Source organism: Schistocerca nitens, chromosome 5 (assembly GCF_023898315.1).
Source record: "Schistocerca nitens isolate TAMUIC-IGC-003100 chromosome 5, iqSchNite1.1, whole genome shotgun sequence".
Classification (NCBI taxonomy): Eukaryota; Metazoa; Arthropoda; class Insecta; order Orthoptera; family Acrididae; genus Schistocerca; species Schistocerca nitens.
In genome coordinates this window covers 308,145,525-308,171,897 of record NC_064618.1, presented here as the reverse complement: position 1 = coordinate 308,171,897, position 26,373 = coordinate 308,145,525, and the positions used below count along the sequence as shown (strand labels likewise).

General features: G+C 41.0%; 1 protein-coding gene across 2 annotated transcripts in view; it reads left to right on the top strand.

Annotated features, from left to right (window-relative positions):
• Nucleotides 1-26,373, top strand: part of LOC126259476 (adhesion G protein-coupled receptor A3) — a 198,581-nt gene that overhangs the window by 160,814 nt on the left and 11,394 nt on the right. For both annotated transcript variants that reach the window (XM_049956314.1, XM_049956313.1), the window contains 3 exons: nucleotides 14,835-14,939; nucleotides 19,469-19,883; nucleotides 23,112-23,579. In XM_049956314.1, the coding sequence (XP_049812271.1) occupies nucleotides 14,835-14,939; nucleotides 19,469-19,883; nucleotides 23,112-23,579 (988 nt within the window). The remainder of the gene's footprint in view (nucleotides 1-14,834; nucleotides 14,940-19,468; nucleotides 19,884-23,111; nucleotides 23,580-26,373) is intronic.

Below are 26,373 nucleotides of genomic sequence, written 5' to 3'. Positions count from 1 at the left end.
CACACCAGGAAGTGGCACATGAAGATTCATAGAATCCCAGTATACACAGTCAGGTCTGTCCACCATGCCACTCGTCTTAAAAGTTTCTTTGTCACTCCAAAAATTGCTTTTGTAAAACAGATCATGTTTGGAATTGACCTCTGTGTCAGAATATATGTGACTGTAATTTGCATTTTGGAGACATGATTTAAAGGCCTAAATCGATTCATCATTTATGGATCTGAACGCCTTCCATTGGGGCTCAGTTTTATTCTGCCAGAAGTTCATATTATTAATTGTAGTTTTGTGACCACCATGATCAGAAAGATCATTAAAATTTTATTAATAATGATTCCCCTTTGTCTATAAATATGTTGTCAATTACTGTGCTTGAATTTGAAGTTACTCTGGTTGGAAAATTGACCACTGTGCCTATGTTGTAAGTGTAAATCAAATTTTCCAGGTGTCTCTTCCCACTACTCTGTGTTAGGAAGTTGATACTGAAGTCTCCAAGAACTACAGTATTTCTTCTGCAGTTAAATAGGTGCAGTAAAAGTAAGTTGAGTTGCTTCAAAAAGAGGTCAAGATTCCCTAATTGCTGCAATTAAGAGGATAGAATTACTTACAGAAAATTCAATGGTATGTGCTTCTAAATGTTGCTCTAAACAAAAATCATGTACATCAGTCGCTTCATACTTGACATAGTTCTTAGCAAAAATAGCAACACCTCCTCCATTTCTTTGTTTTCAGCAGTATGCTAATTCAGTAAGGGAATCAGAACACGAGGATTTCAGCAGTTGGGCCAAAAAAGAGCACCAGGGAAAACGAACAAAGACTAGATTAAATGTTTCATTTTCTTTGTATTTTAAAACAGAAGAAAAGGAAAACCAAATAATTACAGAACTTGATTTTTTTCCCCTAACTTAGTATGTAACCATAATAGAAAGAATTACAGAAAAAATGCTGAGAACTGCTATTTAATCAGTGTTGTGTGAAGAGCATTAAACCCAAGAAAACACAAAATAGCTGTTCATTAAATCCTAGAGTGGTCAAGTGGCAGAACTGAGAGAGAAATTAAATGCCTTGTTTGTATTTGTGCATGAAAACAAGGCATATTATGCTGTAGCACAACCGTGTATTGAAAGTCTTGTAGCAAAAAATGTAGCGGCATACTGAAACAACACATTTAAAAATATTGTATTGGCATTGCTGAAGTAAAAACCAAGGAATATGGATACTGAAAATGATTTCAAACAGTGGAATTAATGAAGATCCTCCTCAAGTAGTGGAGGTTTGAGTCGCAAATAGACTTTGGTCCACATCAATGAGAAAATGTAACTGTGTATGTGTCTTTGTATTCTGAAAAAGAATGCAAGTCCATGAACTGAACTACCATCTTCCAATTCCTACTTATGTGCTTTTCTATTGCTTAATAGCTCCACTGTTTGGTGAGTGGTTACCTTGATTCATCCCTGTGTTGAAAATGGTTCAAATGCTTCGCCTCTCTGAAGGATGGAAGATAATGTAGACATGTTGTAGAAGTAATGTGTCAGAAGCTGAATGAATGAACATTGAAAACGTGTTAAGCTAAACATAAGACGCATTAACTATGATGTTCCTCCAACCAGTATCCAAACACTATATACCTTTAACCATTGTAAATGGAATATAGTTGCCAAATGCCATCTGCATAGTAAGTGGCATGTTTACCATGGAGACCCTGGGGTCATAGCTCAGGATAAAAAGGTGCAACACTTACAAATGAAACAATTTCGTTGTTAAGTAGCATGGTGCTGCAATCTTTGAGCTATTAGACCTTCAGTTTGGAGGAGCTGGAGTCTAACTTTTCTGTTGTTTCCATAAACATTTCCAGGATATTCAATCACTTTTCTTCCGGTAACAGGCAATATTTTGCAGATGATGCAGTTAACTACCGTATTTACTCAAATCTAAGCCGCACTTTTTCTGGTTTTTGTAATCCAAAAAAACGCCTGCGGCTTAGAATCGAGTGCAAAGTAAGCAGAAGTACTGAAAAATGTTGGTAGGTGCCGCCACAACTAACTTCTGCCGTCGAATATATGTAGTGCTACACAGGCATGCTTTGCAGGTACAAAGAAAAATACTAATAGATAAATGAAAAGAAAAGCTGGAAGAATGTAAACATTATGCCATGTATTCTTTCGTGTTTGCTACTATCCCATTTAAATCCTGTCTGCCTAATAAACTATGAAACTAGAGTGAGACAGCAGCAAATGCGGAAGAATATACATATCATGTCATGTTTATATTAGTATTATTCTTATGCCGAATAGTGATAGGCCTACAGTCAAAAATGAAGCACGGAAACTGACTAGATTTTTAAATCTAAGATGAATCTAATTTCTGTTCAGAATTTAATGTACTAAAGAGGCGTCTGCAAAGATTTTCAAACGGAGAAAAATTTTCGCTAAACACTCGTTCAGAACATTCTATCATAGGCAGTCTATTATTTGGTTCTTGTTGATCATTATCAAAGAAAGCAGCAGTGTAAGTAACAACAAATAGCAGTCTCTTGCCATTGTTTCGCTTATGAGACAATTCCTCCCTTTTTTTTTCTCTCTCTCTCTTTCTTTCTTTCTTTCTTTTTTTTTTTTTTATGTGAGCGGCGGTAGCGCGCACAAAAGCAAGCCATGCCGCTAGCGGCGACAGGTCGTAAGCAGACATTATCAGCATGCGACAAACAATGCATGACACAGTACAATAATGCATTTTCAGCTTAGAGTGACGTAAACACCTATAACAAAGACAACGGCACTTACCAGATCAAAGCAAAATAAGCAATCGATTCAAACCAGACGAAGCATGCGGAAAAGGAAGGGTACCAGTATAAATACGGACGGAGCGCCTGGCACATAGCAATGGCTACTTGGTTAAGCTTACAACTCAAACCAAAATACTGTAGCTGTATCTTCATCCATTCAACCTCAACTGTGTTTAATTTTACAATGGACCATCTTTGTTTCGATCTGGAGGGGCGGTCTAAAACTTTTCTCTCGCCTTGAATTTCGAGGCTCAAATTTCAGGGGCGGCTTAGATTCGGGAAATTTTTTTTTTCCTTGATTTCGAGTCTCATTTTTCATGTGCGGCTTAGATTCGAGTGCGGCTTAGATTCGAATAAATACGGTATAATGAAGTACTATATGTAGGGAGCTGCATAAATATTCAATCAGATCTTGATAAGATTTCAAAGTGGTACAAAGATTGGAAACTTATAAATGCTCAGAAATGCAAAATTGTGTTGTTGTTGTTGTGGTCTTCAGTCCCGAGACTGGTTTGGTGCAGCTCTCCATGCTACTCTATCCTGTGCAAGCTTCTTCATCTCCCAGTACCTACTGCAACCTACATCCTTCTGAATCTGCTTAGTGTATTCATCTCTTGGTCTCCCCCTACAATTTTTACCCTCCACGCTGCCCTCTAATACTAAATTGGTGATCCCTTGATGCCTCAGAACATGTCCTACCAACCGATCCCTTCTTCTCGTCAAGTTGTGCCACAAACTTCTCTTCTCCCCAATCCTATTCAATACTTCCTCATTAGTTATGTGATCTACCCATCTAATCTTCAGCATTCTTCTGTAGCACCACATTTCGAAAGCTTCTATTCTCTTCTTGTACAAACTATTTATCATCCATGTTTCACTTCCATACATGGCTACACTCCATACAAATACTTTCAGAAATGACTTCCTGACACTTAAATCTATACTCGATGTTAACAAATTTCTCTTCTTCAGAAACGCTTTCCTTGACATTGCCAGTCTACATTTTATATCCTCTCTACTTCGACCATCATCAGTTATTTTGCTTCCCAAATAGCAAAACTTCTTTACTACTTTAAGTGTCTCATTTCCTAATCTAATACCCTCAACATCACCCGACTTAATTCGACTACATTCCATTATCCTCATTTTGCTTTTGTTGATGTTCATCTTATATCCTCCCTTCAAGACACCATCCATTCCGTTCAACTGCTCTTCCAAGTCCTTTGCTGTCTCTGACAGAATTACAATGTCATCGGCGAACCTCAAAGTTTTTATTTCTTCTCCATGGATTTTAATACCTACTCCAAATTTTTCTTTTGTTTCCTTTACTGCTTACTCAATATACAGATTGAATAACATCGGGGAGAGGCTACAACCCTGTCTCACTCCCTTCCCAACCACTGCTTCCCTTTCATGTCCCTCAACTCTTATAACTGCCTTCTGGTTTCTGTACAAATTGTAAATAGCCTTTCGCTCCCTGTATTTTACCCCTGCTACCTTCAGAATTTGAAAGAGAGTATTCCAGTTAACATTGTCAAAAGCTTTCTCTAAGTCTACAAATGCTAGAAACGTAGGTTTGCCTTTCCTTAATCTTTCTTCTAAGATAAGTTGTAAGGTCAGTATTGCCTCACGTATTCCAGTATTTCTACAGAATCCAAACTGATCTTCCCCGAGGTCGGCTTCTACTAGTTTTTCCATTCGTCTGTAAAGAATTCGTGTTAGTATTTTGCAGCTGTGGCTTATTAAACTGATTGTTTGGTAATTTTCACATCTGTCAACACCTGCTTTCTTTGGGATTGGAATTATTATATTCTTCTTGAAGTCTGAGGGTATTTCGCCTGTTTCATACATCTTGCTCACCAGATGGTAGAGTTTTGTCAGGACTGGCTCTCCCAAGGCCGTCAGTAGTTCCAATGGAATGTTGTCTACTCCGGGGGCCTTGTTTCGACTCAGGTCTTTCAGTGCTCTGTCAAACTCTTCACGCAGTATCGTATCTCCCATTTCATCTTCATCTACATCCTCTTCCATTCCCATAATATTGTCCTCAAGTACATCGCCCTTGTATAGACCCTCTATATACTCCTTCCACCTTTCTGCTTTCCCTTCTTTGCTTAGAACTGGGTTTCCATCTGAGCTCTTGAAGTTCATACAAGTGTTTCTCTTATCTCCAAAGGTCTCTTTAATTTTCCTGTAGGCAGTATCTATCTTACCCCTAGTGAGATAAGCCTCCACATTCTTACATTTGTCCTCTAGCCATCCCTGCTTAGCCATTTTGCACTTCCTGTCGATCTCATTTTTGAGACGTTTGTATTCCTTTTTGCCTGCTTCATTTACTGCATTTTTATATTTTCTCCTTTCATCAATTAAATTCAATATTTCTTCTGTTACCCAAGGATTTCTACTAGCCCTCGTCTTTTTACCTACTTGATCGTCTGCTGCCTTCACTACTTCATCCCTCAAAGCTACCCATTCTTCTTCTACTGTATTTCTTTCCCCCATTTCTGTCAATTGTTCTCTTATGCTCTCCCTGAGACTCTGTACAACCTCTGGTTCTTTCAGTTTATCCAGGTCCCATCTCCTTAAATTCCCACCTTTTTGCAGTTTCTTCAGTATCAATCTGCAGTTCATAACCAATAGATTGTGGTCAGAGTCCACATCTGCCCCTGGAAATGTCTTACAATTTAAAACCTGCTTCCTAAATCTCTGTCTTACCATTATATAATCTATCTGATACCTTCTGGTATCTCCAGGGTTCTTCCAAAATTGTGCACTTCACAAAAAAAAAAAAAAAAAAAAAAAGATAATAATAATAATAATAATAGTATCCTATGACTATAATATCAATGAGTCAACTGAAGGAACTGAACTGGAAAACTTTTGAAGATAGACATAAACTATCCCCCAAAAGTGTATTAACAAAATTTCAGAAACAGGCTTTAAATGATGATTCTAGGAATATTCTACTATCTTATATGTATCACTCACATAGGGATCATGAGGATGAAATTAGTGTAATTACTGCACACACAGAGGCAGTCAAACAATCATTCTTCCCATGTATTATACGTTAATGGAACAGAAAGAAAACCTAATAGCTGGTACAGTGGGTCACTCCCCCTGCGGGTCCGGGGTAAGAATAGGCCCAAGGTATTCTTGCCTGTCGTAAGAGGCGACTAAAAGGAGTCCTTCCCCCTCAAGGGGGTAGTTTGCGCCTGCGTCCGGAGACGGGCGGTTCAACGACTTACATTTGTGGTCATTTCGGTTTTTTGCTCATTCTGGTTTCTTCCTTCCTTTGTTTGTTTCCTTTCTTTGTCCATGTCCCTCTCTCACTGTCTTCCTTACTTTTTACCTTGCCTTCTTCTCCTAGCATTCTTCTCCTTGCCTTCTTGTCCACCCTATAGTCTCCGCCTCGGCGTTTGAGACAGTCTGTCCTTTCTCTTCCACTCTCCCTTTTTTTCCTATTCTTTTTTCCTCACTGTGCATGCCTGAAGGGCAACCCATACTTTCGCACGCGTATCCGGTGATAGGGTAAAGTGTAATTCCCCACCCTGGGTAGACAACTAGGGCCCGTGCATACCCCCTGGTAAAGGACAGGCCCAGGGAAGGGTGATTGCCCGAGCTGACACCTTCCAAACATGCCGATTGGTCCCTCCGTCCGTTTCTCGGAAGGTGTGACCTGAGGTGTAAACATTCACCTAAGGCGGGAGCACCCTCTGAGAGGGTCCCCACAAGGAAGGATTGTGCCATCGGAGACGCTGGCAATCATGGGGGATTCATCCGCAATGGATTTCTTTTCTTCTTCTCTCTTCTGCCCAAAAATGGAAACTTGACCAGCCACCAGTGACAAAAGTACTACCACCTGCCCCAAAGTTCCTCGTAGTTTCTAGATCTGAGGACGGAAAGGATTTATCATCTGTCAACCCTTTCGTTTTTCAGAAGGGCGTAGATGCCATAGCCGGACCTGTCAAGTCTTGTACCAGGATGGTTAACGGTACCTTGTTGTTGGAAACTGAGAGCATCTTTCAGGCACAAAAACTCCTTCGGGCCACACTCCTGTACACGTTCCCTGTCCGGGTGGAGGCTCACCTCACTTTGAATTCGTCGCATGGTGTGGTATCTACTAGACCACTCGACGGATTGACTGACGAGGAGATTCAGTATTTCCTCGCTGAGCAGGGCGTGACGGCTGTCCATAGGGTCATGAAAAAGGTCGACAATGACCTTGTACTGACCAGGACACTTTTCTTGACCTTTGATTGTGTTCAGCTGCCATCGCGCATCAAAGCGGGCTGTGAGGTTATTTCTGTTCGCCCCTATGTCCCGACACCTATGCGCTGCTACCAGTGTCAGCGTTTTAAGCACACCCACCAGTCTTGTTCTAATGTGGCTAAATGCGTCACTTGTGGCAGGGACGCCCATGAGGATGACTGTCCACCTCCGTCTCCTCATTACGTGAACTGTCAGGGTGACCATGCAGTGTCCTCTCGCGACTGTCCCATCTACAAGGATGAACGCTGTATACAGGAAATTCGGGTCAAAGAGAAAGTGTCCACCTTGGCTGCTCGCAAGCTTTTTGCTAGTAGGAAGCCCACACGGCTCCCAGCGGGGAAATACAGTACCGTCCTTGCCTCTCCTCGACCTACCAGGGAGGTATCGACACATACATGCTATCTGACCTTTAGCGCTACGGTCATCCGTTCGGCCAGTGCTAAGATCACCTGGTCAACATCTCCTCTTCCTCCCGTCACCCCTAAGATACAAGCACCTTCATCAGCTTCTGCCAAGACTAAGACCCAGAAGTCAGATGCACGGGCCTTCAAGAAGGAACCGTCCCGTGAAGACTTCTTATGTATTACTTTTGAATACATTATGGGCACAGCAGTGATCAATGTCTTATAAATAATTACTATTAAAAACAGTCTTGATCACGATTCTTCAACAGAAAGAGGTTCCTACTCAATGGTCTGAAGATGACCACAGTAGTGGTTGAAACCGGTCACCTTGTTAAATAAATCGTGATCAAGACTGTTTTTAATAGTAATTACTTCTTATGTACCCCAAACTCCCAGCCATCGACCAGTACTTCGACTAACAGACCTTCCAAGAAGGCTCATAGGAAGAAAAGTTCTCCGCCACGACGCGTTTCTTCTCCTCCGCCACCCAGCGGTTGCCGCCCCAGGCCGTCATCCGTTTCGCCTGGCCGCACCGCTGGTAGCCGAACATCTGGCCATTCACCAGCGGAGGAAGCTCCCCCTCCTAACCATTTTAACATGGTGGCTGACGAACCTATTGAAAAAATGGACGATGACTCTCTGCCTGTTGATAGCAGAAGTAGTGCTCGCTCGAAGCCAGGCCCTCAGCGGCCTTCGAGGTGACCCCTTCTTGCTTCTCCTTTTTCTTTTTCTTTTCACGATGGCACTTCTTCATTGGAATATTCGCGGCATTCACTCCAACCGAGAGGACTTAAAGTTGCTGCTACGCTTGCACTGTCCGCTCGTAGTAGCTCTCCAGGAATCGAAGCTAAGCCGATGTGATCATATTGACTTGGCACACTATACCTCTGTGCGTTTTGACCTACCCCCTGTGGCAGGTATTCCAGCTCATGGAGGGGTTATGTTGCTGGTCCGGGATGACATGTACTACGATCCCGTCACATTTCACACCGATCTGCAGGCAGTTGCCGTCCGAATTACTCTCCCCACTTTCACATTTTCCATTTGTACTGTTTACACTCCATCGTCGTCTGCCGTTACTAGGGCAGACATGATGTAAATTATTGCTCAGCTGCCTGCACCATTTTTGTTGACTGGAGACTTCAATGTCCACCATCCCCTTTGGGGCTCTTCAGCATCCTGCCCGAGAGGCTCCCTGTTAGCAGACCTTCTCAACCACCTCAATCTTGTCTGCCTCAATACTGGCACCCCTACTTTCCTTTCGGACACAACTCACATCTATTCCCATTTAGACCTCTCTATATGTTCTACCCAACTTGCACGTCGGTTTGAGTGGTACGCTCTTTCTGATACGTATTCGAGCGACAACTTCCCTTGTGTTATCCATCTCCTGCATCTTACCCCATCTCCATGCTCAACTAGTTGGAACATCTCCAAAGCAGACTGGGGGCTCTTCTCTTCCAGGGCGACATTTCAGGATCAAAACTTCGCAAGCTGCGATAGTCAGGTCGCACGCCTCACAGAAGTCATTCTCACTGCTGCTGAATATTCCATCCCTCATACTATTTCTTCTCCACATCGTGTACCAGTCCCCTGATGGACCACAGCATGTAGAGACGCTATACGTGCGCAGTGTCGTCGTGTTAATAAAGAAAGCAAGAAAGCCAGCTGGGCTGCTTTCACAAGCTCCTTCAACAGTTTTACTCCTCTTTCTGTTGTCTGGGGTAGCCTGCGCCGGCTATCTGGGACTAAGGTCCACTCACCAGTTTCTGGCTTGATGGTCGCGAATGACGTCCTTGTGGCCCCTGAGGATGTCTCCAATGTCTTCGGCCGATTTTTCGCAGAGGTTTCGAGCTCTACTCATTACCACCCTACCTTTCTACCCCGAAAACAGGCAAAGGCCACCTAACTTCCACTTCTTGAATCATGAAAGTTATAATGCCTCATTCACCATGCAGGAACTCGAAAGTGCACTTGCCCGGTCATAGTCCTCCGCTCCGGGGCCTGATTCTATTCATATTCAGATGCTGAAGAACCTTTCTCCTGCGGGTAAAGGTTTTCTTCTTCGTACTTATAATCGCATCTGGATTGAGGGTCATGTTCCCACATGCTGGCGCTAATCTATTGTTGTCCCGATTCCTAAGCCGGGGAAGGACATGCACTTGCCTTCCAGTTATTGACCCATTTCCCTTCCCAGCTGTGTCTGTAAGGTGATGGAACGAATGGTTAACTCTCGTTTGGTTTGGCTGCTCGAATCTCGACGCCTACTTACCAATGTACAATGTGGATTTCGTAGGCGCCGCTCTGCTGTTGACCATCTGGTTACCTTATCGACCTTCATTATGAATAACTTCTTGCGGAAGCACCAGACAGTGGCTGTGTTCTTTGATTTGGAGAAGGCTTAAGACACCTGTTGGAGGGTGGGCATTCACCGCACCATGCATACATGGGGCCTTCGCGGTCGCCTCCCTCTTTTTATTCGTGCATTTTTAATGGATCGAAAGTTCAGGGTACGTGTGGGTTCTGTCCTTTCCGACGCCTTTCGCCAGGAGAATGGGGTGCCACGGGGCTCAGTTTTGAGTGTCGCTCTCTTCGCCATAGCGATCAATCCAATAATGAATTGCCTCCCAGCTGATGTATCAGGCTCCCTTTTCGTAGACGATTTTACCATCTACTGCAGCGCGCAGTTTACATGTTTCCTGGAGCGCTGTCTTCAGCGTTGTCTTGACCATCTTTACTCCTGGAGTGTGACCAGTGGCTTCTGTTTTTCTGCCGAGAAGACAGTCTGTATTAACTTCTGCCGCTACAAAGAGTTTCTCCCACCGTCCTTACATCTCTGTCCCATTGCTCTCCCATTCGTGGAGACAACAAAATTTTTAGGTCTTACATTTGACAGGAAACTTAGCTGGTCTCCACATGTATCATATTTGGCTGCCCGTTGTACCCATTCCCTAAATGTCCTCCGTGTTCTCAGCAGTACGTCCTGAGGAGCATATCAAACCGTCCTACTTCGCCTATATCGGGCAATCGTCCGCTCAAAGCTGGATTATGGGAGCTCTGTATACTCCTCTGCACGGCCGTCCATCTTACGCAGCCTCAACTCTATACATTAGGGGTTACGTCTTGTGATCGGAGCGTTCTACGCTAGTCCTGTCGAGAGTCTTCATGCTGAAGCCGGTGAATTGCCACTAACCTACCGGCATGATATACTGCTTTGTCAGTATGCCTGTTGGCTATTATCAATGCCCGACCACCCGTCTTATCGTTCCTTTTTTGACGACTCTCTTGACCGTCAATACGGGTTGTATGTATCTGCCCTGCTACCCCCTGAAGTTCGCTTTCGTCGCCTCCTTCAGAAACTTTATTTTCCACTCCCTGTAACCTTTAGATTGGGCGAGAGCCAAACGCCACCTTGGCTCCAGGCTCAGGTTCGCGTTCACCTTGACCTCAGCTCACTTCCAAAGGATGTTACCCCAACTTTGGTATACCGCTTGCGGTTTGTCGAACTTCGTTCGAAGTTCATTAGTATGATCTTCATTTATACAGATGGCTCTAAGACCAATGACGGTGTCGAGTGTTCTTTTATTGTCGGGGCACAGTTTCAAATATCAGCTCCATGGCCATTGTTCGGTCTTCACAGCTGAGCTATTTGCCCTCTATCAGGCTGTTCTTTACATCCTCCGCCACCGACATTCTGCTTATGTCATCTGCTCTGATTCCCTGAGCGCCATCCAGAGCCTCAGTGATCCGTATCCGGTTCACCCTTTTGTGCACAGGATCCAACGCTCTCTTCAGCAGCTGGCGAACGATGGTTCTCCAGTTACCTTTATGTGGGTTCCTGGCCATGTCGGTCTCCCTGGGAACGAAGCTGCAGATGCCGCAGCCAAGGCTGCGGTCCTCCAGCCTCGGACAGCTTCTTGTTGTGTGCCTTCATCTGATTTTAGCAGAGTCATTTGTCAGTGCATTTTATCGCTGTGGCAAGCCGATTGGTCTACACTTACTGAAAACAAGCTTCGGGCCTTGAAACCTTTCTGCACGGCTTGGACGACCTCTTCACGCCCTTCTCGGCAGGAGGAGGTCGTTTTGGCCCAGTTACGGATTGGACACTGCCGGTGCAGCCACCGCCATCTGCTAACAGCTGCGCCGGCACCGTTCTGCCCATGCGGGCAATTGCTGACAGTACGCCACATTTTAACGTCCTGTCCTAATTTTAATAAACTGCGCATTGATCTGGCTTGCCATGTACTCTGGATAACAGTGAGTCGTACCATCTGCCATGCACCTCATAGTGGTTTGCAGAGTATAGATGTAGATATAGTGACCTAACACTCATTTTCCATCCATGTTGTTTTCCATATAAGTTAGTGTTCAGTCTCTATTGCTATCAGCAGGACATTAAATTCTAACCTGCCTGCTCACATTGTCTGCTTTTGAAGCTGTAATTAAACTAGCCTGACTTGATGTAACCAACTTGAAAGATACTCAGAGGTCCACCTAGGCAGAAAATGGATTGGGCATGGAATGAGACATAGAAGACTGGCAGATTAGAAAGTATGCTGACAAAGTGTTGAGGTCTTGGGCTAGTTATTTGAAAGAGTAATTAGCAGTTTTAAAAATTATGAGACAGATTTGCTGGCTATTACTTACTTTCATGCAACAAGATATCAGCACTGCCAACAGGCACACACAAAAATACATGATGCTATCCTAGGTTTTGGAAGTAATAATTCCTTCCACGGGGAGGAGAGTGGGATGGATTGGGTAAGGGTAAGAAGGAAGGGCATGTGAATAGTGTGTAGTTCTGGAATGCACTACTCATTTCTTTTTCTCTTCATCCATTTTTACTTCTCACTTAGTTGGCATCATCCGTGGACTGAAGAACTTTTTCCTGGTTTTTAATTGCATGATTCACTTCTCTTTCTTAAATATCATTTTTACTTCTTTCTCTCTCTCTCTCTCTCTCTCTCTCTCTCTCTCTCTTTTTTTTTTGCCTCAGCATATTTTGAGAATGAAAACCTGGTCCAAGTAACCACTATTCTTTTCATTATCTGTGCAATTGGCCACTTTCCGCCATAGGCCATTTTAAAGCACTTTGGATTGAAGCTGCCACAGTGTTCACCACTTTCTCTTCCTACTCTCTCTGATATTGTGACCCCTTTCATCTTTGTATACTCTCATTCTCAAAACAGGTGAGTCCTCCTCAGCCTGGGGTCTAAGTGACCTGTCCTACCTTTTTATCTTTTCCCAAACTATCCCCCTATCCTCCCTGAGGAAAGTACTATTAATTTCAAAAGCTGAGATAGTCTTGTGGGTTTTTTATGTGTTTATCTGCAGCACTGATGTTTCACTTCCAGAAGGGGAGTATTGACCAGCAATTCCACTTCATAATTCTATACATTTCGTGTGCGCACGCTCGTGCACACACACACACACACACACACACACACACACACACACACACCCTATGCGATCAAAAGTATCCGGACATCCCCCAAAACATACGTTTTTTATATTAGGTGCATTGTGCTGCCACCTACTCCCAGGTACTCCATATCAGCGACCTCAGTAATCATTAGATATCATGAAAGAGCAGAAAGGGGCCCTCTGCGGAATTCACGGACTTCGAACCTGGTCAGATGATTGGGTGTCACTTGTGTCATACGTCTGTACACGAGATTTCCACACTCCTAAACACCCTAGGTCCACTGTCTCTGATGTAATAGTGAAGTAGAAACATGAAGGGATACATACAGCACAAAAGCGTACAGGCCGACTTCTTCTGTTGATTGACAGAGATCATCGACATTTGAAGAAAGTCGTAATGTGCAATAGGCAGACATCTATCCAGACCATCACGCAGGAATTCCAAACTGCATAAGCCACATGTCACGCTGGTAAATGCCAAATGACACTTTGCTTGGTGTAAGGAGCTTAAACATTGGATGATTGAACAATGGAAAAACTTCGTGTGGAGTGACGAATCACAGTACACAATGTGGCAATCCGATGGCAGGGTGTGGTTATGGTGGACGCCTGGTGAACATCATCTGCCAGTGTGTGTGGTGCCAACAGTAAAATTCGGAGGAGGTAGTGTTATGGTGTAGTCGTGTTTTTCATGGAGGGGGCTTGCACCCCTTGTTGTTATGTGTGGCACTATCACAGCACAGACCTACATTGATGTTTTAAGCACCTTCTTGCTTCCCACCATTGAAGAGCAATTCGGTGATGGCGATTAGATCTTTAAACACAATCGAGCACCTGTTCATAATGCACGGCGTGTGGCGGAGTGGTTCCACAACAGTAACATCTCTGTAACGGACTGGCCTGCACAGAGTCCAGACCTGAATCCTATAGAACACCTCTGGGATGTTTTGGAACACCGACTTCGTGCTAGGCCTTACCACCCCACATCGATACCTCCTCTCAGTGCAGCACTCTGTGAAGAATGGGCTTCCATTCCCCAAGAAACCTTCCACCAATTGATTGAACATATGCCTGTGAGAGTGGAATCTGTCATCAGGGCTAAGGGTGGGCCAACAGCATATTGAATTCTAGCATTACCATTAGAGGTAGCCACGAACTTGTAAGTGCCAGGTGTCCAAATACTTATGATCACATAGAGTGTGTGCGTTGTTAATGCAAATAGAGTTTCTAAAGTTTTCATAGTTTCCTTTTTATGATTAGACAAAGTCCAAAATAAAACATTCAACAAAGTCAGTCTTATACCTTCACTTATATTTGTTTGTGGGTCCCAACCACACTGCCCCTGATGACATATTAGTATCTTAGCCCCTTCTGCAAGCTTCATTCCAAAAAGAAAAGGGGGGGGGGGATGAATGTCCTCACATACTAGATACAGATTATTAGCATTAAGATTACCATTTTACATTTGCTTTTCATCCTGAAATGTTACTTCACAAATCAGTAAATAGCCTTTATTAAATGCCTGAGAATGATAAGAGAGCCTTGTGAAACCTGACAGAATTTTTGTTGGGGAAATTAATTTGTGGGACTAGTAACGACAGCACTGACAACCCCAAGTATAATCTAAATCACCAAATTCATATCATGGGTTTATGCATATACCGTATAATAGAGTATTCTTTATTAAATACTTTCCAAATTCAGTGAAGGATCTAACATCTCATGACTTATTGTTGTTAGTGTAGTGATAAGACCAGACTCTTTATTTAAAAGTATCATCTAGCTTCATTTGTGCTGTTACACTCACTTTTGTTAATGATACTTGGTTTTGGTTTCGTATATATTATCCCATTCTGCAGGACAAACTTTCTATCATTGTGTTGCTAAAAAATATAATATATTGTTGTACTATAATGTTGAATTCTATGGAATTAAATGAAATTTATTTTCCTCTACAGCATAGGCATCTATCAAACTGAAGACATCAAAATCTGTCAAAGTGTAGGCTTGTTGCTACACTATCTTACTCTGTGCTCATTGCTGTGGATGGCTGTCAGTATAAGGTAAGTTTCAAGTCTTTCTCCAATATGTTGTTATGTACACTAATATTTCAATAGCAGCTATGCTAGTAGTTGAAATAGGCTGATGTACGTCACTCGAACACAAAGAAAATTTTAAATTTTGTTGGCTGATGTGTATTTATACACAGAATGTCTGTTCTTAAGTGAAACAGTTGAAGGCATATTTTTGTACACTGATGTAGAGACTTGAAAATCTTAGATTTAATAAATGAAGCAATGATTTAAAAAGTTGCTGAATAAATTTTATATAGATGATACTTACACATTTGGGCAAATATGACTCCTCAGCCATTAAATAAAAGCAAATGAAGGAAGAATGTGTGTGTGTGTGTGTGTGTGTGTGTGTGTGTGTGTGTGTGTGTGTGAGGGAGGGAGGGAGAGAAAGAGGTTGCAGTGAAAATGAAAAAGAAAGAGATGACGCAATCCTGCTCATCAGTGTTATTTGATATAATTTTTGAGAAAGAAATCTGCAGTGTCAGTTTGAAGGACTGTGGCGAGGACCAAATATAAATTTGAGTGATGGGGATATTACAGAAGTCTGACTGGTAATACAAGAAAATAATTTCTAGATAAACTGATAGGCAAATTAGTGGTAAAGAGAGACTGTAATTAAAGCATAGAGTTGGAGAGAGCAAACTGAGGGAGGCGATGATGTCTGTGTGTCATAACAGTAGGTAAGACCATGAGATACACTGAAAATGATGTTGGAGCATGTTCGGCAAAATATTTTGCAGAAATTGCTGCATGTTGAGAGATACAGTTTCATCCGGTTTCCTTCTCCAGGCCGTGCCTTTTGCACATTGTTCATAGAAAGTAATTAAAACATTGCAGTGGTTTGTCAACATTTTTACTTTGAAATCTTTTATCAAGTGAGTGGCGTCATCATCCTGTCACAGCGTTTCAATGGATTCCGTATCCACCGTCTTCAGGCATAGTGTCGAGATCCTGTCTAGCGTGTTCCTTTATAGCCGTTGGACCGCTGTCAGATTCCTCCTACTGGCCAATCACACACCAGTGGAATCACGTGGTGCACTCGGCACTGCTGCTGGTGGATGGGACACATGTTGCAGCTCCAGTGCAGGCGTCGAGTCTCGGTGTCTATTTCTTCCAGCCCCAGCCACAGTCTCCTTCACAATGGAGCGCTCCTGCCAAGTTTTCCTAGCTGTGGGATCCTATGCTGAACTGAGATGATAACCACTCTCTGAATTAATTAATTTTTCGTGTAGAGAAATCTCTACTGCCTCCTCGATCACCAAATCCCAAAATCTGTCAGCATTACATAACTTCATCATTTCCAAAAATTAGATGATGTGTCTTTCACTGATGGTGCGTACAGAACACAGCATCAGCAAAGAACACACCTTTGAATTTAAGGAAACAGTTATGTACCACTAACAGATTTTGGGATTTGATGATCAAGGTGGTGGTAGAGATTCATTTACAAGACAAATTAATTATTTGAGACAGTGGTTGTCTTCTCAGTTCAGCATGGAATCCTGCAATTAGGAAGATTTGGCAGGAGTGCTCTGATCTGAAGGGGACTGTGGCCAGGGCTTTGATGAATGCACACCAGGACTCAATGCCCGCACTGGAGCCACAGTGTGTATGCCCCCCATCACCAGTGGCTCCAAACACACCATGCAATTCCATTGCTGCATAATTGGCTGGTGGACAGAATCTGACAGCGGTCCAGGAGCTACGAGGGTGGTTTGAAAAGTTCTCGGAATGGATTAGGAAAAAAAAGTACTTACATCACTGAAACTTTTTTATTTTTCAATGTAGTCTCCTTGTAGATTAATGCACTTGGTCCAGCAGGTTCCAGTTCCTTGATCCCATCACAAAAACGGGTTTGCTCCATGACTGCAAAATAGTTGTCAACTCTGGCTATCAGTTCTTTGTTTGAAGTGAATCTTCACCCACCAAGAAAAATTTTCAATTCTGGGGAGAGTTGGAAATTTGACGGGGCCATATCAGGTGAATAAGGTGGGTGTGGCAACAATTCATACCTTAGTTTGTGTAATTTTTCCATGGTGATGGCACATGTGTGCGGACGTGCATTGTCTTGATGGAAGATGACTTTCTTCCTTGCTAAACCTGCCCACCCCCCTTTTTTTCCAATTATTTGTCCAGGAGGTTAGCATAGTATTCTCCAGTAATTGTTTGCCCACTGGGGAGATAATCAAGAAACAGAATCCCTTTCGCATCCCAAAAAATGAGGCCGTGACCTTTCCCGCTGAAGGAATTGTCTTTGCTTTCTTTGGTGGCGAAGAATCAGCATGTTTCCACTGCTTTGACTGTTGTTTTGTCTCTGGGGTATAGTAGTGCACCCAAGTTTCATCTGTGGTCACAAACCGCCACAAAAAATCTTGTTTTTTTCTCCTAAAACGGGCCAAACGTTATTCCGATATGTCCATTCCCTTGCATCAAGAGTAGCGGCACCCATCTTGCAGATAATTTTTTCATTTCTAATTCTTCAGTTAAAATGCAATATACCCTTTCAGATTACATCTGGCAAGCATGAGCAATTTCACACACTTTCAATCGGCAATCCTCCATGACCATTTTGTGCACTTTTGCAATGATTTCTGGAGTAGTGACACATCTTGGCCGACCACTGCGCGGTTCATCATCTAAGCTCCCCCGACCAGATTTAAATTCATTTGTCCACTTGGCAACAGTTGAATATGAAGGAGCAGAGTCCTCCAGTGTATTATGGAAATCAGCATGAATGTCCTTTGCTTTCATACTTTTCTTTATGAAGTACTTAATCCCTGTTCGAATCTCGAGTTTTTCCATCTTCACAAATCACTATGTGGGAACAACAACAGAGCCACGTCACCGCCACAGCTCTCTTCCAAGAGCACTGACGTGGCACATGTTTACAGGCAACTGTCCAATGAATATCTTGTGAACAACCTGTTGCGCTAGCGCTGACCTCTCATGGTGATTACGAGAACTTTTCAAACCACCCTCATATAAAGGAATGTGGCAGACTGCATCCTGACACTTCACCTGAAGATGATGGATACAGAATCCATTGAAGCGTTGCAACAAGATTACAACACCTCTCAGCTGGTAACTTAAGAAGATTTCATAGCTAAAATATGCCAAGAAAGCCTGTAATCACATTAGCATTTTTACTAGATATGCATACTTCACTTTTAAAAAGTGTATCGGTTCCTCTGCTAGTTGTATATCAGATGATACTGAAGTCGTTAGTAGACTAGTTTTATACATTTTAAATGCAGTGCTGTGGGCTACTGAGGAATGAAAATCTTGGCCATATTGTACAAGGGTTGGTCTGAAAGTAATGAGTATGAACTAGCTTCTTATCTATTGTCACATATCTGAGAAAATCACTGCCACCATTACCACCTACAACTGCTTATACCATCCATTAGTTAGCAAGCATACAGTTTTCACGGCTATGATTACCAGAGCATAGAAACTACTTTTAAATGAAAATTAGCAACAGAATTTGGTATGTAACATTAACAAATTGATACTAGAGTAATTTCATAGATAATCACTCCAATAAATCAAACTTATCAGAAAGAAACAGAAAGTGTAACCCAAATGTAAGTATTCCACACAATGGAAACCATTCATGGAAAATTGCCTATCTGTTCTGCCCCTATACCATTAGAATTTCATTTGCAACCTGCAATAGAAGTCAGTGCAAAATTAATTATAAAATCACATCCAATGCAGATGAGCACTGTGGCTGTGACTGTTACAAGAATATGTGTAACCATTGTACATATGTCAGACGGAAAGAGACTTTTAAACTAGGCACAAGTAACATCACATTGCATTGTTTATGTTGGGACACATGGCAACATTGTCATTAGTACACAAGCATGATTAAGTAAAATAGCATTGAAGATAAATTAAATTAAATATATACCAACAAAGCCAAAGAAGTTTGAGTAATTAAAAAACTCAACAGATAATAAATTCAAGAAATACAGTGCCCTTAAAAAAGAAAAATATTAAATACTATGCCAGTCGGAATCGGACATTAACAGGAGTATGGTACTTGTACAATTTATGACGTGATTGTGAACCCAATATTAGATTGTATTGAAACTATCAGTTAAAAAGAATAGGACGAACCAGAAGACAAAAAAAATGGGACCAACCAGAAGACAGGCAATACTCCTCTCACAAATGCTAATCATGAAGTTTAAGATCCAGTGACTGTTCTAAAGTTGTTTATTACTTCAAAAGAAGAGGGAAATGAGATGAGACAAACAGTCACATCCTAAAACATTCTCTCAATTTGAGCAGGAAATAATCAAATTATATTAGTCCAATTGAAACATCAAAAAGAAACCAAAGGTGTAAATATGGGTTGTAGATAATATTCTGTGGGTATCATTGACTTAGTGAGTGGATGGTACACTACAAAAATGCAGCCATTATTTGTGTGTCGTTTCATGACAGATGTTCTTTATTAACTGTGTTACTGTACATAAATTAGACATACATCAGTTACTTACATTTTTCAGTCACATCCACAAGCGTCTGTCCCGCTCTCCAGAAACAACAGACACAGTTAATGCAGCCGACGACGATGGATTGCCGTCAGAGGGGCCAGTGCCAGAGCCATTGCTGGGCCTTTACTTGGTCGGATGGGGTGTTGCACTCATAGTGTGCGGCATTTCGGGTGCCGTAAATCTACGAGAATACGCTGGACGGCGTCGCTGTTTCCTCTCAGGTGGACCAGCCCTTGGGGCAGTAGCTGTGCCATGCTGTGCTTTGGTTCTGTTGCTGGCTGTCTTGTTGGCTTTGGCTGCAAGAGCAGCATCTGCTCGCACAGTAGACAGTGATCCTGGTGAAGGCACTCAAGCGACTGAGAATCTTGACTTAGAGACACTAACACCTCCACCTCCAGCAGCTGCTGACAGGGACAGTTATCACAGTGTAAGCAACTTAAGCTGCCATGTAGCACACATTTTGAATTGTGGGAGCAGTCATCTGAATATCATAATTTTGTCAATGCATTTCTGTATGAGCGTATCAAAATCTTTGTTATATGTCTACATAGTTAACTTGGTCATTTACACATATTGTGTTACTGGTCTCCAAATTCAATTGTATGATAAGAACCAAGTGTGAATTGAAGAGCATGTTCTCATCTCCATCTGGTTTCACTTCTTTTCACTTCTCCATTCTCCTCCCATAGTCTTTATTAATTTCATTTTCATCTGCTCTCTCTCTCTCTCTCTCTCTCTCTCTCTCTCTCTGAGCTGTGCCTTGCTTTGAGTTGTTAGTTTCACACTTTTGTTCAGATTTCTCTTTCCTTCCCCATACTTCTTCTCTACTTTTCGTTTTACTTTCTACAGGGTGAAGAAAAATTGTGTCACAAAATTTTAACTCTGGATAGCTGATGACAGTAGGAACCAAAATTACTAGTATTGTGTAGGTCGACCGTGCACCATTTTCAAACTACGAAAACTTGGCACTATGCGCTCCGATTGGTGGAGACAAACAGAGGAACCTGTTTGACACGTGTGCGTATCACAGAGGGAAGTTCGTATGTGTGAACTGACAACCATAACACTGTCCATCAACCGATGGGACGGCAACAGGGCAACTCCACGGCCAATCTGAGTGCATGGCACCAAGGTTCCGTAGTTTAAAAATGGTGCGCTGTCGACCTACACAACATTAGTAATTTTGGTTCCTACTGGCATCAGCTATCCAGGAAAAAAAATTTGGCGACACAGTTTTTCTCCACCCTGTATATCGTTTATTTCCAGTTGTAGACAGATGTTTATTGCAGGTTTAATTCTCATCTTCAACTAACGAGTTTCTAGCAGCCTGTTATTAATATTCTAGAATTTGAATCTTGGTCATTAGCTCAGAGTTCCTTGTAAATCCGTGTTACTCTTTTATTGAAATGTCTCTTCCTTCCTATTGCACCTTCTTATCCACTTGTGTAACATACACTTACTTCCTGTTGCCTCCTCCCTCATTTTCATGTGCTCTTTCTGTAATGGGGGAACTATTTAAAATTATCAAACTTTGTAAGAAGCAATGTTTTTTTTTTATGTGTTGGCAGCCTGAAACAGAGGTTCCTCATTCAACAGCTGAGAATAAGACACTTACCTTCTTTATTAGATATTGAGAAGTCCAAAATAAATTTTCACAAAGAAATATATAAAAAATCTATTGTTCCAGGAAGAATAGCAGCACATTAACAATTATCTGTAGAAAGATGAAGAAAAAAAAAATTTTAAGCTTTCTGGAATAAGGATATCTTTGGACGCAGGAGCAGGAAGAATACTGAGGAAATGAAAATTCACACATCATCTTTTCTGTTTGTCATTTTCTTTTGTAGGTTCAAACTTATTAATAATTTTTATAATTTAGGAATAAAGGTAAAAACTTAGCGAATAATAGGGGCAGTGATACATCGAAAGGTACAGTGAACACACACACACACACACACACACACACACACACACACACACAGCTCCTCTGTGCTGTTAGTGTGTGTGTGTGTGTGTGTGTGTGTGTGTGTGTGTGTGTGTGTGTTAGGTGCAGTTACATCATCAAATTTTAAATTACTGATTCTAGGAATGTACACACAACTTACATTTGAATAGTAGAAGAGGTATGGAGGAAGAATCAGTGAAGCTTGAAACTGAGAAAGTGTAGATACCAAATGAGGATTTTATGACATATGCTGTTAACTTAAGGGACATTCCTGTGTTACCCGGCTGGAGAACTCCAGAATGTGTATACTGACTATGTATTCACCACATGTAGACTCAGATTTCTGCAGTCTCATCCCCACGCAACTTTATCCACTCGAGCTATAAATTTTGCCTGCAACAGCACAAGTAAAATGGAAAAGCATGCAAACTGCCCAATAGGAAAGGCATATTTTTCAGTAATGGCTATAATCACATTCTCAACATATGCAATTTGAAGAATTCAGTACGCAAAGTATATGGAAATTTCACAGTTTTTGATGACCACTGCTGGAGAAAGGCTTTCTCTTGACTTCTCCCTGCATAACAGTCTTCAGCGATACATATCCGTGCTTTACCTGAAAGTTTTCTGTCATATAGCCATCTGTCATTAGATTGTTGTCTCATTCTTATCTTTATCACTTGGAACCCAGCAAAGAACGTCTCTGGTCTTTCTGCTATTTTATTCAGCTGGGTGCGTGATGCTCTGCCCATCTCTATTTTGTTTTTATTCCTGAAATTATGTCTTCCACTCTAGTTGTTTCCTGAACAATTTAAATGCTTTTCTGTCTCTCCTAGCAGTTCCCAGCACACCTCTCTTCACTTCTTGATGAAGAGTCTTCAGTTTTTTAATGCTTTTCACATTAAAGGTCCATGTTTCAGTACCATGAATCAGAAATGGTAATACACATTGGGTGTTAATTTTCCTTTTCAGGCAAAAAGGAAGCTTAGTTTTTAATACCCTATTTAATTTGCCAAAAAAAAGCTCCTTTCCATTTCTGTTCTTCTGTGCATTTCTTTTGCTGTGCAGCCAGTTGTTCCCTTCAACTGCCCTAAGTAAGAATACATATCAACTGTTTCTGTGACTTCTTTGTTAACGTTCATTATATTCATATCATTGTGTGGAGTATATGTTATTATTATAATCTCATTGCAATTGATCTCAGTGGCACTTTTATTCCATTTACCATTAAAAATTATTTCAACTTTTGTAACACCATCGAGAATGGTAATATTCAGTGGAAAGAACCCCTCGTAAGTGACTAGCACCTAGTATGTCTGAAACATGTGTCCTGTTTGATTTCTATTTGGTCCTTATTTTCCTTGCTCATCTAACAGTGCTGCTGTATCCCGTTTGATATTATTTAACTTCTCTTCCTAGTCCACTAACTTGTCTTCCAATCTTGAAATTCAGTAATTTATTATCTCTAAATAAAAAGTAGAATAAAAAATGAAAAACCAGAAATGTTTAATGGCTATTAGCCTTTTTATTTGTATGTTGATGTTTGAAAGTTTGATATCTCATAGAAATGAGTATGTACATTTATAAGTACTTGAATTTTCATTCCCCATTCAACCATCTTTTTCAAATAGAATTATAGCAGTCTATGTTTGATTTCATATGACATTGTAAGTAAGAAATAGTAAATAATAATAGTCACTCTGCTTGCAGGAAGATACAAGCGAGGCAGAAGATGGTGAGCGTCCTCCTGCAGCCCAAGTGCGTGCACATGCAGTGACACTTGTACTGTTTTTAATTGCGTGGGGATCTGCTGCTGCTGCAACTGTCCACCCTATTCCTGGATTTCTGCGACAAGAAGCCTTGTTTGGCACACTGTTTGGATTTTCAGCAGCTGCTCTCGGATTGTTTGTTGCCACATTTTATTGTGTTGGTCGTCGTGATGTACGTACATGCTGGGCTGAGCTCAGATATGGCGAAGTTGTGGGACAGGCAGATGTGGGGCGCAGAAATACTTCCACTCACTGTTGTCGAACCCGCTCAGTTTCTGATACTGCTCCAGTGCCTGTCCCGCAAGCAACACTCACCAGTGTGTCAACAGCCACACCAGTTCCAAAAATAATAGAAGCCAATGGTGTTGCTGCACAGACTCTTGCTCGAACAGACAACAAGCGAGGATTGGTGAGTATGGATGCACATTATATCTTCTCATATAAGAATATTTATATATAAAAAAAATTAACTGCTGGTTTGAAGGACTATGTCAGACTTCATTTATTTTATGTTCACAGATACTGCAAAATTAATCAGTTTTGGCATACATTTTGTATCAATTTTAACTTTAAAAAGTTGTCATTTACTTTCTTGTAACATGGCTCCTATAATTTTTTTTAAAATGATGTCATCTTGCTTTCAGCTGCCAGAATTTTATTTTACAATTGCTGTTTCAGCATTAAGAGTTTGACATACAGGTTAACATAAACTGATATGTCAAAGTCTTATGCTTGAAAATGTCTTAATACCAAAATTGAAATTGTAAAACAAAATTCTGACAGCTGAAAGCAAGATGACAGTGTTTAAAAAATTGTATTTGTGGGTTGTCAAGCTTTTTCATATAGACCTTCTAAACATAGTGTGCATCATAAATACATCATGAGTAGCAGGATGAAATATGCAGAAACACTATAAATACTTCCATTATTGAGTAAAATTAAGTAGAAAATCTGACTGCCATAAAACATATTTCCACATCGTTTATTACTGATTTTTGTAATAAAAGTAAATTTCAGAAGACTATTACTTTGGTTTGTTTGGATAAAATCCAACTATCTGAAATTCAGTTTAATTTCCAGATTCATTATATATTCAGTATTGAGGCTCAATTACTCCTTTCACTGATGCAAAAAAACTTGTTTCCCCACAGTACGAAAATGTCATGCTAATAGTTTTCAACATGATAGCCATAGACATAGAAGACATGTTAACTGTATTTACTCAAATCTAAGCCGCACCTGAAAAATGAGGCTCGAAATCAAGGGAAAAAAAATATCCCGAATCTAAGCCGCACCTGAAATTTGAGACTCGAAATTCAAGGGGAGAGAAAAGTTTTCGGCCACACCTCCAAATCGAAATAAAGTTGGTACATTGTAATATGAGACACAATTTAGGTCAAATGAATGATACAGCTACAGTAGTTTGGTTCGATGTCGTAAGCTTAGCAGTTAAGCTTTACCAGGTAGCCATTGTTATGCGTCAGACTCTCCATCCATATTTATACGGGTACCCTTCCTTTTTCACGTGCTTCGTCTGGTTTGAATCGATTGCTTATTTTTCTTTGATCTGATAAGTGCCGTTCTCTTTGTTATAGGTGTTTACGTCACTCTAAGCTGAAAATGTATTATTGTACTTGGTCATGCATTGTTTGTCACTTTGTGATAATGCATGTTTACGACCTGTCGCCGCTCGCGGCATGGCTTGCTTTTGTACGCGGTACCGCCGCTTACAACAAAAAGAAGAGAGGAATTGTCTCATTAGCGAAACAATGGTGGAAGACTACTATTTGTTGTTACTTACACTGCTGTTTTCTTTGATAATGATCAACAAGAACCAAATAATAGACTGCGTATGATAGAAGATGTTCTGAATGAGAGTTTAGCTAAAAATTTTCTCCGTTTGAAAATCTTTGCAGACACCTCTTTTGTACATTACATTCTGCACAGAATTAGAGTCATCTTAGATTTAAAAATCTAGTCAATTGCCATGCTTCATTTCTGACCGTATCACTATTAGGCATAAGAATAATACGAATATAAACATGACATTATATGTATATTCTTCCGCGTTTGCTGTTGTCTCCACTAATTTCGTAGTTTATTAGGCTGACAGAATTTAAATGAGATAGCAGCAAACACGAAAGAATACATGGCAAAATGTTTATATTCGTATTATTCTTATGGTGAAGAGAATACTGCATATGATTCACAATTCATGAAAGTTCCTATTAGCAACCATCTCTTCTCACAGGTAGCAAAAAATTCAGAACGTAGAGTTGGCCATATTGACAAACATCCGAAACAGTCTTGCCAGTCGGATTTTCGTGGTACATTGAAATGCTGCTACATTCGAAAATGAACAATACGGAATTTGTATTTACTTCGTTGGATAATGTATGAAAATGCAGTGGTTGAAACTCAGGTCGAAGATAAAAAAGCTCATCTTCCACCTTTTTTTTAAATTTATTTACTGACGCAGAGGTTTTGGCACCTGTATTTATCTTTGTGCCTGCAAAGTATGCCTGTGTAGCGCTACATGTATTCGATGGCTGAAGTTAGTTGTTGCGGCACCTACCAACATTTTTCAGAATTTCAGCTTACTTTGCACTCGATTCTAAGCCACAGGCGGTTTTTTGGATTACAAAAACTGGATAAAAAGTGTGGCTTAGTTTAGAGTAAATACGGTATTGAGATTACATGGCTTAAAACATTTGTTTTCAGAAAGATCCATGAAAAAGTCACATATTGTACAGTCCATTATGTAATTAGTGTTTTTTTTTTTTTTTTCGTAAAACAATATCCTGGATCATTTCTCCCAGTAGCACTCTGGAGATTCTTTGTTGTTGTTGTTGTTCATGATATGTTATTTTATTTTATCTTTTAAAAAATAATACTCTTGTGAAAGTTCTGTTTATGTACATTTTGTGAGCCAAAAGTATTGATTCATTTAGTTTATTTTCCATGCATACATCAGCAGAGCTCACATGCAGTTTCATGTGCAAAAGAAACTCGTTAATGTAAAATTTTACTGACTGCTATCTAATTTCACAAACAAACCGTGGTGGTGGTGGTGGTGGTGGTGGTGGTGGTGGTGGTGGTGGGAGGGGGGGGGAGAAGGAAAAACAATTCTGCATTGACAGATCATGTGGTGTAACACATCTTCATTTAGCTGCCTGTTAGAAAAAAATTGCATTCTAAAATAT